Source organism: Bos mutus, chromosome 9, assembly GCF_027580195.1.
Source record: "Bos mutus isolate GX-2022 chromosome 9, NWIPB_WYAK_1.1, whole genome shotgun sequence".
NCBI classification, from domain to species: domain Eukaryota; kingdom Metazoa; phylum Chordata; class Mammalia; order Artiodactyla; family Bovidae; genus Bos; species Bos mutus.
This window is the reverse complement of record NC_091625.1, coordinates 19,819,069-19,836,786: the sequence shown is the minus strand read 5'-3', so window position 1 is coordinate 19,836,786 and position 17,718 is coordinate 19,819,069. Positions and strand designations below refer to the sequence as shown.

At 34.7% G+C, this 17,718-nt stretch overlaps 1 protein-coding gene across 1 annotated transcript in view; it reads right to left on the bottom strand.

The window, feature by feature from the left end:
- Nucleotides 1–866: 866 nt before the first annotated feature.
- TTK (TTK protein kinase) overlaps nt 867–17,718 on the bottom strand; it is a 43,443-nt gene continuing 26,591 nt past the window's right edge. The window contains 8 exon segments of the mRNA XM_005895139.2: nt 867–3,211; nt 4,850–4,947; nt 5,476–5,560; nt 6,014–6,190; nt 9,345–9,422; nt 10,765–10,889; nt 12,090–12,241; nt 12,369–12,526. Of these exon segments, the coding sequence (XP_005895201.1) occupies nt 3,125–3,211; nt 4,850–4,947; nt 5,476–5,560; nt 6,014–6,190; nt 9,345–9,422; nt 10,765–10,889; nt 12,090–12,241; nt 12,369–12,526 (960 nt within the window). The 3' untranslated portion in view covers nt 867–3,124.

Genomic DNA, 17,718 nt, shown 5'->3' with positions numbered 1-17,718 from the left:
CTATAATCAATGATTTAAGTCTGTACTTTAGAAAACCAAAAAAGAAAAGCAAATTAAATCCAAAGTAAACAGAAGAAAAAAAATTAATAAAAACTAGAGGAGAAATCACTGAAATTGGAAACAGGAAATCAAAAGAGAAAAATCAACAAAACCAACAGCTGATTTTTTTTGAAAACGATCAATAAAAATTGATAGGTTAAGTTAATCATAGGGTGGGACTGGGCAGAAGCACTGACAGCTGCACTGTGCACTAGAGGGGCCACTGGGACAATTTCACAGCTAACTTAGGGCAGGGGCAGGGGCTTGAAAACAAGATACAGCACAGTCCTGCTTAAGGTCAGCAGGGGGACAGGAGAAACTAGAAGGGCCCAAGATGATGTCAGCTACACTAACAGCCAGTTATCCATTACATCAACAGGCTAAAAAAAGAAAAATCACATAATCATTATTAATATTGATACAGAAAAGCATTTGATAAAATCAAATACCCATTCATGATAAAAACCTTCAGCAATCTAGAAACAGAGATTTCTCAATTTGATAAAGAATAGCCATAAAAAATCATACAGCAAACAGCATACCTAATAGTGAGAAACTTTATCATGTATGCAGAAAATTCAAAATTAAAAAAAAAAATCAATAAAACACTCTTGAAACAAATAACCAACAACAGCAACACCGATATATAAATACTGATTGTTTTCCAATATAACCACAAAGAACAAGTGGAATCTGAAATTAAAAACACATTACCATTTACATCGGTGGTGGTTTACTTGCTCAGTAGTGTCCGACTCTTGAGACTCCATGGACTGTAGCCCGCCAGGCTCTATGGGATCCTATGTCCATGGGATTTCCTAGGCAAGAATACTGGAGTGGGTTGCCATTTCCTTCTCCAACCATTTACATTAGCCACCCCCCACCCAAAATGAAATGCTTATGTATAAATCTAACAATGTATGTACAAGGTCTATACAAGGAAAACTGAAAAACTCTGAATAATTAAACCAAGAGAAGAGCTAAATAAATGGAGAATAAATGTTCTTGGAACAGGAAGACTCAATATTGTCAAGATGTCAGTTCTTCCCAATTTGATCTACAGATTCAATGCAATCCCAATCAAAATTCTAGCAAGTTTCCTTATGTATATTGACAAAGAGATTCTAAAGTTTACATGAATTGGCAGAAAACCCAGAACAGTCAAGACAATAGTAAAGGAGAAGAACAAAGTTGGAAGACTGACACTGCCTGACTTCAAGACTTACTATAAAGTGACAGTAATCAAGACAGCATTTATTGATGAAGGAAAAGCTAAACTGATTACTGGAACCGAATGGATAGCCCAGAAATAGACTACCCATAAATACAGTTAACAGATCTTTGAAAAAGGAGAAAAGATCTCTCTAAAGAAGCTATCAGATGGTTAAGTATATGAAAAGATTCTCTACACAATATATGTCAACAGGGAAATGCAAATAAAAAGAACAATGAGATATCACAACAAATCTACTAGAGGGGCCAAAATCTGGAACATGAACAACATCAAATGCTGACAAGGATATGGAGCAACAGAAACTCTCATTCACTGTTAGAGAAAATGCAAAATAGTACAGTTACTATGAAAGACAGCTTGGTAGTTTCTTACAAAACTGAACATACCTTAACCATATAATATATCAATCATGCTCCTTGGTATTCAACTCTTTGAAGCTGAATATCACACAAAAACCTACTTACAGATGTTTAGAGCAGCTTTATTCATAATTGCCAAAATTTGAAAGCAATCAAGATGGCCTATAGTACGTGAATGGATAAATTGTGGTACATCCAGACAATGGAATACCATTAGGCACTAAAAAGAAATGAGCTCTCAAGCCATGAAAAGACAGGAAGGTGGATGTTACTAGGTTAAATGCATACTGCTAAGTGAAAGAAGCTAATCTGAAAGGCTAAACACTGTACAATCCCGAATATATGGGGTTATTCTAGAAAGGGCAAAATTATAGAGGCAGTGAAAAGATCAGTGGTTGCCAGGGGTTAGAAGTAGGAGAGAGATAAACAGGTGGAGCGCAGAGAATTTTTCAGGCAGTGAAAACACTCTTAAAATAGCATAATGATGGATGTTATTATACATTTGTCTGAATCCCTAGAATGCGCAGCACTGAGAGGGAATTGTAATATATACTATGGGCTTTGGGTGATTATTAGTGTGTCAATATAGCTTCATTAAATGTAACAACAGTACCACTCTGGTGGTGCATGTTGATAGGGAGGCAGGCCATGCGGGAAATCTCTGCACCCTCCCTTCAATTTTGCTGTGAATCCAAAACTATTCTAAAAATAAAGTCTTAATAAAAAAAAAAAAAAAGGTCTATCAAAATATAAAGAAAAAATTGGGGAAAAGAATACTGTATGATAATATCTTTAAGTAACCTGTTAGACTCAGAAATTCTGGGACCACATTTGTAATTGCTCATCATTAAGCAAGTCATACAATGAGGTCATGCTCTATACTGCCTACTTCTAGGAATCCAGCATGACACTCTGAACACCCAAAACAAAGATATTATGAAGAATCAAAGAGAATTAAAAGAGCTAAGTGCAGCTCTAAAATGATGAAGTATTACCAGTGCCATAAAACAACTGGAAATCTTTTTTTAGAATTTGAAACCTTTGGAATTTTTTCCCCCAAAGTTAATTTACTAAGGTCTACTCTCATGTTTTCCCTTAATCCATTTTTATTAAGAAATCTGTTGCTTCACCAACAGTATATTTGCTTGAAGAAAACAATTCTATAACTTTGAGAATTTAGTGTCATTTTATATTATACAAAGCCTATTTACATAGTTCTTCAGAATACATTTCCATTTTCCATCTACTATCCCAAGTGTGAAAATGATATCAAATAGATTAGACTTACAGGGAAGCATAAAAGGGAAAACAATTCTACAATTTAATACATACAGTGCCATTAGCGGATTTTTACAGTTTTCTTTTGAGGATAATCCACCAAATTTTTCTGTTCAGAGTGAAGCTGTCTTCAAGAGATTTCCACAGAGAACCAAGAGTTTAACAGTTCCGATATTTTACAGGTGATACCTGACAGTTCGTGAGTAGCCACAAATCATTTTCTTTGCCATTTTTTTGCCAAAGTCTTGGATGATGAAGAGGAACCATGACTTTCACCACCACTGTATTGCTCATATAAAGTCTAAAATTAAAAACACACATCTGATTTGTAATATTTAAAATTCAATGTATATCAGATTAACAACGGTTTAATTAACTTCACATCTTCTTATATGTAACATTTCTCTATTGTTCTTATAATTACAAATTATTTTATACACTATTGGCGATAGTTAAAGGTTTTAAACACCTAGCTTGGCCTAAGAATCAGCTATCATGAGATGCAGCTCAATCTTTCTGGAAGAAAAATGTAACACAGTTATTTTTAAGTGTATGGATGCATCCTCAAGGTCGCCTTAATCTCCCTTACTTTTTCTTTTATAGCTGATGTACATAGTTTTACATAGCAAAACTTTTTATTTGAAGTATATAAAGTTGATTTATAATATTGTGTTAGTTTCTGGTGTATATCAAAGTGATTCAGATATATTTATATCTGTCTGTTCGTCTATATATTCTTTTTCATTGTGTTATTACAAGATACCTAACTTTTTCTTAAATAAAGCCAGTCTTAGATATAGTATACTTTACTATATAGTATAGTAAAGTCCTATACTATAAAATAAAATCAACAGAAAATATACTTTCAGTTGATATTTAAACTAAAGAATGGAAGACATTAAAAAATACAACTGCTATATAAATAAGTCTAATTAATATACTAAAATCTACAATATTTAATAAAGGATTTAAGGCTAAGCTAACATCTAATTTATGAAGATAGAAGATATCTTTGCCATCAAGGAACACATAATCTTAGTGATAAAGGTAATCCACCTAATTTTATTTATAAAAGGCTTTAAACAATACACTGGTAGAATTAGAGAAATGAAATATAGAGAAAAATTACATAACAAATTTTGGTCCAATTTCAATTCCTAAAGCCATTGATTTAGTTATCAGCACTCGAGAAAACTTAAGAAAAAATTTACCTTATATAAATGCAAATAATGGTAAATATGTAATAAATTCCTCCAGAAATGTATTCAAGTTCTTAACATCTTAGATTGGTGTTATCCCTATCCAGAGAGCTAAGAGTGTTTTTTAGTTTAAGTTACTGTAATTTTACAATAATGTTATAGCTGAAATATTAAACTAGTAACTAAAGTCAATTAAGTATACAGTGTTATATAAAAATGATTACATGTTTAATGTCAGTGAGATCCAAAAAATTATGGTGTAAACAGGCACTGGGAGACTAACAGGTTTGAGACATTTGCTTTGAGAAAAGTACTGACTGCTATATACAGCTACCCAGAAGTCATTATATGTGACAAATACTCTGATTTGTCTAAGATGGTTTAAAAATAAAATTGGCTATAAGAAATAAATTCAAAAGCTGTGTTAAAAATGGGGTTGATTTAAAAGATTCTTTACTGAATTTAGTCTGGTTGAGACCTACTTGACAGCAATCTTTTCAATATACCTTATATGACAATCCATTTTCAATTGTGCTGTGTGCCCATTACAAGAGTGCAAATCAAATAAATCTGTATTTGTTAAAAAGCACATATTCAGTATCTAAATACAGAAACACACTTCATAGCTGATCTAATGACTGGGCCAATTTTCCTTTGGTTTACTTGTTTAAGTGCCTATTAACTCACTAAACTATACAAAACAATTAAAATTAGTGTAGACAGAGCATAGACATACTCACTTTAGCAGCTTTCAAAATGGAATTAGGAGAATTCAGGCCAACAAGTTGGCCCAGAACATATTTCATTTCTTCAGCGGTTTCCTTAGCCATCTGGTTACCTATAAAATAATTTGGTTTTGTTGTTTAGTTGCTAAGTTGTGTCTGACTCACGTCCGACCTCATGGACTACAGCCCGCCAGGCTCCTCTTCCATGGGATCTCCCACACAAGAATACTGGAGTGGGTTGCCATTTCCTCCTCCAGAGGATTTTTCCAACCTAGGGATTGAACCCACATCTCCTGCTTGGCAGGCAGATTCTTTACCACTGAGACACCTATGAAGCCTAGGTGTAAAATAAATATAGAATTAATAGCACACTGGTATCAAGTAAGAAAAATAGAAGTTCATATATAAATGTGTATTCTGCTTAAAAGCACAATAACTATATTCTTATAATTTATCACTGTTCATAGTCCCTTTCCTAGGATAAGTAAAAATGAATGCCAGCAAGTAAAGGAAGGCGATCTCATTTATTTTCGTATTTAGCATTAAGGAACTTCGTTAAGGGAGGAGGCATGCAGGAAAAGAGTAGTCAGAAGGTTGTTGATATTACCAATTGGATAATGAATTTATTTTTAAAGAAGTACCTGGATGAGTTTGAAGCTGAACATACGGATGTGCCAGAAGCTCAGGAATGGATATCCTCTTTTTAGGATCCCTTATTAAACAACACTATAAACATAAAGGTTAAGTTTTTAAAACAAAAACAAAGCAAGTTTCCTTATGCAATATTGATAAAGTATTTTTCCAGGTTGCATCATATTACAGAAGCTGCTTTCTAGAGTGCCTACTCAGAAATGACAAGATGATTTTACACATCATTTCTTCAAAATCTCCAAGTATTCATATGTTTTAAAAACCTTCAAAATGAACTTTCAGTGGAAAAGCTTTATCTACTCCAGAAATTCCAATCATTTCATCTATTTCTCTTTGATTTTCTGGCCATGCCATGCGGCTTGCAGGATCTTAGTTCCCTGGCCATCGAATGAAGCTAGGCCACAGCAGTGAAAGTGCTGAGTCTTAACCACTGGACCACTAGAGAATTCCCTCAGCTATTTCTTTAAGTAAACAATTAAGTACTATATGAAATATAATTCTTCTATATTTATATACTATTAATATTACCTTTAATACATCTTGAAGATCTTTCTCTGGAATATCAGGAAATTCAATTTCATGATTAGGGTCAATTATGGCATGTAATTTAGAAATCTGATTAATTATATGCTGAAACGGTGTTTTCCCATAAGTCATATAGTACAAAATGCAACCTAACGACCAAACATCACTTTTGGGGCTTATCTAAGTTAAAAAAAAAAAAAAAGAAGAAGTTACTGTTATTTTGGCATAAAATTAAAATATTATACACACACACATATTTACCCTCATATTTAAAATCATAATTAAACATCATTACATGTGTCAAGTATTAAATTATGTTCGTTATAAAACATCCTTTTCTAGTTTTTATTACATTAGGCAATTTTATCAAAAGAAATGAGCTCCATTCAACAAACTCATAATTAAAATAGATTGACTGAAACAAAATATTACATTCTTGTCAGTCTGTGAAAACACAAAGCTAAAGATCATAACTGCAAGCATGAAATTTACTTGTTTTCCCCAAAATTACTGGATTAAAATATGGTTTTAAATAAATTCATAATATGTAACTATGTATAGATTTTAAAAAAGGTTAAGCTGAGCTACCCTAAAACTAAGAACATAAACTATAGAGCCAGACTGGGCTGGGCTGGGCTGGGCTGGGCTTGAGTCCCTGCCTTAGTACTAGCTGGTAGCTCTCCTTATCTGTTTCCTCACTTCCAAAACAGAAATAATAAAAGGACACTGTCATGGACATTAAATAATCATGAGATATGGGTAAACATAGAGAATAGTTTCTGGTTCTCAGTAAATATTAATTATTAAATGTTCTTTGTATTAAATTACCTCATTAGAAGTAATGCAATATTACAACATAATTCTACTTTTGACTTTAAAAAAACATGATTAAGACCAAGCACAGCAGTGAGTATAGTAAATGAGAATGGCTAAACTCCTCTTTTAAAAGATACATACTCAATATACAGTATAACAAAAGTAACCATATGTTCTATACAAAGGATTAATCTAAACCAAATGACACAGAAAGCTGGAGGGGGAAAAAAATGGACACATATAACCAAATACAAAAAAGAAAAAGAAGAGACAACAATATTAATATTTAGAAAAAGAGAACACAGCAAAATGCTCCTAACAGAAGAAGGTCATTTCACTGTGATAAAAGGTATAATCAACTAAGAGATGTTATGAATTTTTATGCACTGAAACCACATTTAATAGAACTATATTAAGCAACTATATTAAATTCTTTGAAGTGGGGGCAAATTTTAACATGCCCTTCAGAACATGAGCAAGAAAATAGATTCCGTTATCTGAACACAAAGACAACTGATAATAATAATAAATAATCTTTTCCTCTAATTTAATCACTTGGAAATTTAAGTCCATTTCTAAACCTAAATCACAAACTAAAAATAATTTCAGATTCAAGGAAAATAGCAGTGTTATGGCAGCATAGTTTTTCAAACTCTCCAAATCCCCAGATAAGTTAGACAGAGCTGCCTGGTAGCAAAACCATAAACATAAGGAAAATATTTACAATAAAACCAGAATGTAAATGGAGACAAATCACCAACAGCCACAAGTCCTGCATGGTAGAGGCATTTGACGCAGAGAGAAGTAATCAATGTGCCCGACAGACCTCAGAACAGAAGCCCCAAGTGGCCATTAGCTGCTCACTGGAAAGCAATTTCAGAACAGAGCTAGACTGGGAGGGGCCCTGAGCTCTTCTTTAGCAACAATGAGCTTACATGTTGGGATAAAAATTTATCTTCTATTCAGAATCCCTAAGGCCACTGCAGAGCAGGTGATACAATGGAATTGATATTTCCCATTATTACATATTAAAGTATTGAGTTGACAACTGAAAAAGATCTGAACATTACATGCAGCTCAAACCCAATTTTATTTTAAAGAAAAAAAAATAAAGAAAGAAAAATTTAAACCTGAAATCGGGAATTTTGGAAATTTGTGAAAATAAGAAACGCTACAGTAACAGTAGCAGCAACAGTAAAACTCAAAGTTTTACTTGAGTAAAACTTTATACAGAAGACTACTAAAATTAAAATAGCAATTATTTAAATGCAGAAGCAAAGGGAAAAAAACCTAAAGGGAATACAAATGACAAAGACAAAAGCAGAAATTAATTAGCAAATGAAAATATAATAAGTGAAATCTAGACCTGGTTCTTTATTTTTTTAATTTATTTTTAATTGGAAGATAATTACTTTACAATGCTGTGTTAGTTTCTGCTGTACAACAATATGAATCAGCTATAAGTATACATAGATGCTCTCCCTCTAGGGCCTCCCTCCCACCTCTACCCAAGACCCAGCTCTTGAAAATTAACAAAACTATGGCAAGTCTAATCAAGAAAAGACAGCAGACAAATCTATGTGTTAAAAGAAAAGGAGAAGCTAAAGAGATTTAAGAAGAATTTTTATAAGAGAAGCTGTTAGGCATAATTATATGTCAGTTATTTGCAAAGATATGTAGAAGCCACAATTTTCTAGGGAGGAAAATATAATTTAGCAAGTGAAAGCATATTTATTAAGCAACTGTTTTCAGCTGGACAATGTACTAAATGCTTTATATTCTTTCTCATTTAATCCTCAATTACTTTTAAAATAGGTACTATTCGGAAGCCTAACTGACAGACCAAGAAACAGGCAAGTCAGGTCACAAAGACAGTTGATAATGAGGTAGATCTGTAACTTGAACACAGGGACTGCACAGCGATGTATGCTTGCATCCGTTAGACTACACTGCTATAGGGGAAAAAGGATGAGTCTGGAGCCAGAGGCACCATGGCAGGCAAAGCTGACTCAACAAAGGGCACCAGTGAGACTAGCATGAGCGCTCACAGTGGTAGCAAAATAAGGCAAGTGGGAAAGTACATGGAAAAATTACCTGCTAGAGTTGTACTTGGAAATGTAAAATTTACAAATGAAGAAACGGTAAGAAATAAAACGTTAAGAGTCAGAGAGGAAACAAAAAAGACTTCTAAGGTTATAAGTTCAGTGTTAATTAAGATGTCCATATCAGAATTTAGTCTTATTTTTAAAACTAAAAACATATCCAATATGCATTTCTTATAGGAGCACATTGTAAGGCATCACCACATTAAAAGCACAATATTAAAAGAGCAATCTCAAATCAATAAAGAAGGGTAAAATTGAATCCCAGGACAGTCTGCTTAATAAGGCAAGGTCTCTATAATGGCTTAATTTTAGAACTTAAAGAAATAAAATTTCAGTTATCTGTTAATTTAGTCAGAGACTAGCCCATTTCCTGTTTGTGCAAAATAAATGGGATATAAATAATCTTAAAGTACCTTCGATTTGGACTTCCCATTTTCTCTTGAAGACATATCTTTGATTGCTTCTGGTGGCATATAATTAACCGTCCCAACCTACTTGCCAAATCACAGAAAACACGGAAATCAATGAAAATACTTCAGTCTGCTATTTTTAAAAACATGAATGCCAAATTCTTGACAACTTGAATAATTACAGATTTCAGTAATATATTTGTGAAACTCAAATAACTGACAAAAATATTAAAACAAATTTCTTCACATTTCCAGCAAAATAAATTAGATTCATAATCAAAAAATTAACTCCTTTCAGAATGCTGAGCTATTTCTATGATTATGGTAGGCAGAGACCATAACATTTCACAGGATAAAATTTATTAATGGCCATAAACTTTGAAGGAATTGATTCGTCACTCATTTCTGTGCTGGAATAGACCCAGAACACTTTTCAATATAAACCACCAACCAATCAACCAAAAATCCAGTTTGTCTCTAAGTATTCCCTAGGCCCCCGTCCAAATAGAGACAGGATGGGTGTCTACATCATGCAAGAGTTTCCGCAGCAGGATTATGCCAACCTTACACTGTATTTGTTTTATTCTAAAATGATTCTGCTTTCAAATAATGAATGCCTATACTTTAGAGTCTTGCCATAGAAGTTATCATCAAACTGATTTACAACTAAATTTCAGCTGTATTTTTGATATAAAAAGAAGTAACTGTCAAACAGAACTGTTTGAAGGGCATGCTGCCCAGCTACTCCTAAAAAAAAAAATCCAGTTTTATTCCTAGGATTAAGGCAGATCCACATCAGAGATCTGCATACATGGAGCACACTGTCCTGGCTGTAAGCAGGATTATTTTTAGTCATTCTTTGATTGTCATCACCTTGGTTTTTATGGGAACAAGTTTATTAAGATTGCTGTTGCATATCTTATTATAAAAATGTGGTTGAGTACAATATTTGTTATGTTGTTTCCAATATCATGGCCCACTTAATAATTTTTTTCAAATGTAAATGATAGGGAAAGCTTTACTTCTCTGGAAGAATGAAATAATCTTACCTCATAAAGGACAATGAAAAACATAAAACTGCAATTCTCTTTGGCTGCTACCAGGAAACTGAGACAAAGTTTTAGGTGAATTTTAGATAACCAAAATGATTTCAAGGCAGGTATTACTGCTTCTCTACCTCAGCTATATGAAAATCATTCAAAATTGCTGGATATATGTCTACTGGGACTTGACTTTCTATACTAAATTGTATTAACTGTGTGACTGATTTATTTTTTATGGTTATAATATTTATTCTTATAAAAAAAGTTTTCAAATCCTTTGAAAAATGAAGTAGGGAAAAATAAAATCCTCATTAGCAAATTAATACTTCAAAGATGAAAAGGAATTGAACTCTACTGTGTAGTAACCAGCCATTAATTACCTGAGAGTCTTTAACAATACTTGTTGTATCTGGTTGCATTTGGTTTGCGATTCCAAAATCGATTAGCTTTAGCATTCCATCAACTATCAGAAAGTTAGCAGGTTTCAGATCACTGTGAACAATACCTTCAAATTAAATACAGTATAATATCAGACAATGTCAAACATTCTAAGTACAAAGATATTGCACAGTCTACTCATGAGTTGGTTTCTTTAGTCAAATTAAATATTCATTTTTAATATACTCTGTGAACATACAGCAAATTGCTACACGCTAGGCACTATTTTAAGTTTGCAGCTTGTATTGAACCATTCAACCCTCATACCAATGCTGAGGCAAGTACTATTATTATCCTCTTTTTAGTTGCAGAAGCTAAGGTAGAGTTTAAGCAATCTGTTCAAGGCTACACAGCCTAAGGAACAGAGTCATGAGTTGAACCAGGCAGTCTGACTTCAGAGTTTATGCTCTTAACAACCACTGTGCTTCTCTGACCACAAGACAGTACTGTAAATGATGCTGCCATGTGGTAGGACTCTATTGCCCCTCACATACCCACCCCTAAGCCTGATCTTGATCACTGGTGAATTATCTTCTAACTTATAGGAAGAGAGACATAAGGAGATAGTTTACAATTACCTATATTATCAGTTATTTAAAATAAGGAAAAGGCAAAGAACCACTAAAAAGAACCAAGTCCAAACTGTTGAAAAGTTGGAAGGAAATTCAGGATTCTATGAGGAAGGAGAAATAGATTAGGGGTTGCAGGGAGAGGCTGGGATGCAAAAACAAGAGACAATTGCTCTGTACAGTATATAAGGCCATGATAGAATTAAAGAGTTTTAAATAAAACAAAAAAGCAAAATAAACAAACAAAAAAGAACCAAGACCAAGTAAAAAGCCAACCCAGAATGTAGAGCTAGTAGTTAAAAAAAAAAAACTCTCATACAAGGTGCATAATACAAAACAACTAGAATGAGTAAAATAAACATTTAACATTTTTAGAATGCCTGAACCTTAGTCTCAGATCTGCTGCGATTCAAATATTTGGAGACCCAGGACTAGGGACTATGTTATTACTGATAATGAAACATTTTGTGTTATGGATGCTTCATGAACGTGGGGATTTGAGTTCATGCCCTGTATTCTTTTGTTAACAGTATTTTAAAGAAATGGTTTTGTCTCTTCATCTTCATTAAACTGCCAAATATTTAGTTTATTTAGCCTAAAGCTGCCAATAACCAATACCTTAAAATTATAAGTGTCTTTCTCTAAGATGGCACTACTAATGAATATTTTAACATTATAATGAAGAGATTTTAAAATACCATGTTGATGAATTGTGTAAACTGCCTCCAACATATTTTTCCAGTAACTCTTCCGTTCCCATGGACTGATGGATTTTTTCTTTTTAAGCCAAGTATTCAGATCAATATTTCCACACTCCATTACCATGTAGATGTACTGATCTGTGATTTCACTGCCATTAAAATAAACGAAAACAAAACAATAAATGGTTAGATTATACTACCAAGATTTAAGTGTTTATCATAAGAATTAAAGCAAAAAAAAAAAAAAAGTTTTCTTTTAAACTGAAAAATTCTTACTAATCATAAAGTCGGATGATCTTATCACTATGTTGTTGTAGTTTATTCAGGTAAGCAATTTCATTCCGGTAACTCTCAACTGTTTGGCTATCTGCTTCTTCTAAGTTCACATACTTTATAGCATGTATTTGTTTCTTTTCATTCAATACCTGAAATACCTATACAGTAAAACAAAGGAAAAAGTTTAGAATACATTATTTATATATTCTCACAATACTTCTACATTTATTAGACAGACACATAAGGATTATTGATGTAAATAATTTAAAATGTTTGGCCTTCAATATCACTGATGAACATAGATGCAAAAATCTTTAATAAAATTCTAGCAATCAGAACCCAACAACACATTAAAAAGATCATACACCATGACCAAGTGGGCTTTATCCCAGGGATGCAAGGATTCTTCAATATCCGCAAATCAATCAATGTAATACACCATATTAACAAATTGAAAAATAAAAACCATATGATTATCTCAATAGATGCAGAGAAAGCCTTTGACAAAATTCAACATCTATTTATGATAAAAACTCTCCAGAAAGCAGGAATAGAAGGAACATACCTCAACATAATAAAAGCTATTTATGACAAACCCACAGCAAACATTATCCTCAATGGTGAAAAATTGAAAGCATTCCCTCTAAAGTCAGGAACAAGACAAGGGTGCCCACTTTCACCATTACTATTCAACATAGTTTTGGAAGTTTTGGCCACAGCAATCAGAGCAGAAAAAGAAATAAAAGGAATCCAAATTGGAAAAGAAGAAGTAAAACTCTCACTGTTTGCAGATGACATGATCTTCTACATAGAAAACCCTAAAGACTCCACCAGAAAATTACTAGAACTAATCAATGATTATAGTAAAGTTGCAGGATACAAAATCAACACACAGAAATCCCTTGCATTCCTATACACTAATAATGAGAAAACTGAAAGAGAAATTAAGGAAACAATTCCATTCACCATTGCAACGGAAAGAATAAAATACTTAGGAATATATCTACCTAGAGAAACTAAAGACCTATACATAGAAAACTATAAAACACTGGTGAAAGAAATCAAAGAGGACACTAATAGATGGAGAAATATACCATGTTCATGGATTGGAAGCATCAATACAGTGAAAATGAGTATACTACCCAAAGCAATTTATAGATTCAATGCTATCCCTATCAAGCTACCAACGGTATTCTTCACAGGGCTAGAACAAATAATTTCACAATTTGTATGGAAATACAAAAAACCTCGAATAGCCAAAGCTATCTTGAGAAAGAAGAATGGAACTGGAGGAATCAACCTACCTGACTTCAGGCTCTACTACAAAGCCACAGTCATCAAGACAGTATGGTACTGGCACAAAGACAGAAATATAGATCAATGGAACAAAATAGAAAGCCCAGAGATAAATCCACGTACATATGGACACCTTATCTTTGACAAAGGAGGCAAGAATATACAATGGATTAAAGACAATCTCTTTAACAAGTGGTGCTGGGAAATCTGGTCAACCACTTGTAAAAGAATGAAACTAGAACACTTTCTAACACCATACGCAAAAATAAACTCAAAATGGATTAAAGATCTAAATGTAAGACCAGAAACTATAAAACTCCTAGAGGAGAACATAGGCAAAACACTCTCCGACATACATCACAGCAGGATCCTCTATGACCCACCTCCCAGAATATTGGAAATAAAAGCAAAAATAAACAAATGGGACCTAATTAAACTTAAAAGCTTCTGCACATCAAAGGAAACTATTAGCAAGGTGAAAAGGCAGCCTTCAATGGGAGAAAATAATAGCCAATGAAGCAACTGACAAACAACTAATCTCAAAAATATACAAGCAACTCCTACAGCTCAACTCCAGAAAAATAAATGACCCAATCAAAAAATGGGCCAAAGAACTAAATAGACATTTCTCCAAAGAAGACATACAGATGGCTAACAAACACATGAAAAGATGCTCAACATCACTCATTATCAGAGAAATGCAAATCAAAACCACTATGAGGTACCATTTCACACCAGTCAGAATGGCTGCGATCCAAAAGTCTACAAGCAATAAATGTTGGAGAGGGTGTGGAAAAAAGGGAACCCTCTCACACTGTTGGTGGGAATGCAAACTAGTACAGCCACTATGGAGAACAGTGTGGAGATTCCTTAAAAAACTGGAACTAGAACTGCCTTATGATCCAGCAATCCCACTGCTGGGCATACACACTGAGGAAACCAGAAGGGAAAGAGACACGTGTACCCCAATGTTCATCGCAGCACTGTTTATAATAGCTAGGACATGGAAGCAACCTAGATGTCCATCAGCAGATGAATGGATAAGAAAGCTGTGGTACATATACACAATGGAGTATTACTCAGCCATTAAAAAGAATACATTTGAATCAGTTCTAATGAGGTGGATGAAACTGGAGCCTATTATACAGAGTGAAGTAAGCCAGAAAGAAAAACACCAATACAGTATACTAATGCATATATATGGAATTTAGAAAGATGCTAACAATAACCCTGTGTACGAGACAGCAAAAGAGACACTGATGTATAGAACAGTCTTATGGACTCTGTTGCAGAGGGAGAGGGTGGGAAGATTTGGGAGAATGGCATTGAAACATGTATAATATCATGTATGAAACGAGTTGCCAGTCCAGGTTCGATGCACACGATACTGGATGCTTGGGACTAGTGCACTGGGATGACCCAGAGGGATGGTATGGGGAGGGAGGAGGGAGGAGGGTTCAGGATGGGGAACACATGTATACCTGTGGCGGATTCATTTTGATATTTGGCAAAACTAATACAATTTGTAAAGTTTAAAAATAAAATTTAAAAAAAAAGGAAAAAAAAAATGTTTGGCCTTATTCTGAGTATAGAAGGGAAAAAAAATGTTAGGAGAGTAACAGTACATTTTCATCTACTTATGACAATGGGTATTCAATGACTCCAATGCATAAATCTAATAAAACATCTATCAACATATAAGGTAATTTAAATTTCATATACATTCATAACACTGTTAGATATCATAACCAGGGAAATAATCTGAAGAAAAAGACATTAAAAAATGCCAAGGAACACTAAGGGCTGAATAAGGGGATCAAAAGTAATTCATTTCACAGATGGTGTTGATTCCACTATGACTGGAGTTGACAATTTCATCCATGTGGTAAACAATATTAAAAATAAGTGCTAATTGTAAGCTATCAGTGTATTTGGTTGTGAAAAGTAGATTGAGTTTCAATTTTTAAAATCAAGTTGACAGTAACAAGATGTTGCTATGGTGAGGTCCAGGCCAAACTGTTCTGGCTATAATGACAGTCAATTTCTAATCAATGCTTATTAGGCAGATAATATTAATACATTTGGAAAAATACTGGTAATGTGTCTAACTTTCAGCAAATGTGCAATGGGATGGGGCTTCTAAAATGTATAAACTCAGATACAGAATGCCAGTGTAAGCAAGAAATATTAACTTACCTCTTTTAACATTAAAGAAAACATCATTTATTTAAAAGCCAAGTAACCTTGACTATCTGCAACAGTTAGAACTGGACATGGAACAAAAGACTGGTTCCAAAATCAGGAAAGGAGTACGTCAAGGCTGTATATTGTCACCCTGCTTATTTAACTTATATGCAGAGTACATCATGAGAAATGCTTAGCTGGATAAAGCACAAGCTGGAATCAAGATTGCTGGGAGAAATATCAATAACCTCAGATATGCAGATGCTGCTGCTGCTACGTCGCTTCAGTCATGTCCAACTCTGTGAGACCCCATAGACGGCAGCCAACCAGGCTCCTCTGTCCACGGTATTCTCTAGGCAAAAATACTGGAGTGGGTTGCCATTTCCTTCTCCAATGCATGCCTGCATACTAAGTCACTTCAGCCGTGTCTGACTCTGTGCAACCCCATGGACAGCAGCCCATCAGGCTCCCCTGTCCACAGTATTCTCTAGGCAAGAATACTGGGGTGGGTTGCCATTTCTGTCTCCTGATATGCGGGTGACACCACCCTTATGGCAGAAAGCAAAGAAGAACTAAGAGCCTCTTGATGAAAGTGAAAGAGGAGAGTGAAAAAGTTGGCTTAAAACTCAACATTCAGAAAACTAACCTCATGGCATCTGGTCCCATCACTTCATGCCAAATAGATGGGGAAACAGTGACAGACTATATTTTGGGGCTCCAAAATCACTGCAGATGGTGACTGCAGCCATGAAATTAAAAGACGCTTGCTTGGAAGAAAAGTTATGACCAACCTAGACAGCATATTAAAAAGCAGAGACATTACTTTGCCAACAAAGGTCCATCTAGTCAAAGCTATGGTTTTTCCAGTAGTCATGTATAGATGTGAGAATTGAACTATAAAGAAAGCTGAGCGCCAAAGAATTGATGCTTTTGAACTGTGGTGTTGGAGAAGACTCTTGTGAGTCCCTTGAACTGCCAGGAGATCCAACCAGTCTATCCTAAAGGAGATCAGTCCTGGGTGTTCATTGGAAGGACTGACACTGAAGCTGAAACTCCAATACTTTGGCCACCTAATGCAAAGAACTGACTCACTGGAAAAGACCCTGATGCTGGGAAAGATTGAAGGCAGGAGGAGAAGGGGACGACAGAGGATGAGATAGTTGGATAGCATCACCAACTCAATGGACATGAGTTTGAGTAAAGTCCGGGAATTGGTGATGGACAGGGAGGCCTGGCATGCTGCAGTCCACGGGGTTGCAAAGTCGGACACAAGTGAGTGACTGAACTGAACTGATCCAGCAAATAGTGGCAAGAAATAAGAAAAGAGCCCAAGAGTAAATGAGATTCATGCATTGAAACCACACTGAAAGCAGAGTCTATCAGGTCGTCGGCTACATCCAATTACCTGTACTTTAAATACAAAACTCTAACAAAGTATTGTTGGTTTACTTGCTCAGAAAGCAAATTAGAGGGGGAGGAACATAAAACAGTGATAGGGCAAGAGGCAGCAGACAACAGCAAGGAATGAAAGAAAAGCAATTTTAAACAGCACAAAGCTATTTGGCATGAGGTAAACACACAGAGTCGGACACGACTGAAGCGACTTAGCAGCAGCAGCAGCAAACAGCCTTACGGGCTTCCCTGGTGGCTCAGTTGTAAAGAATCTGCTTGCTAATGCAGGAAATGCAAGTTCGATCCCTGTGCTGGAAAGAGCCCCTGAAGAAGGAGATGGCAACCCACTCCAGTATTCTGGCCCTGGAAATCTCATGGATAGAGGAGCCTGCGGGGCTACAGTCCATGAGGTCCAAGAGTCAGACACAACTTAGCAACTAAACAACAAACAGCCTTACACCTCTCAGAGAATTTAGAG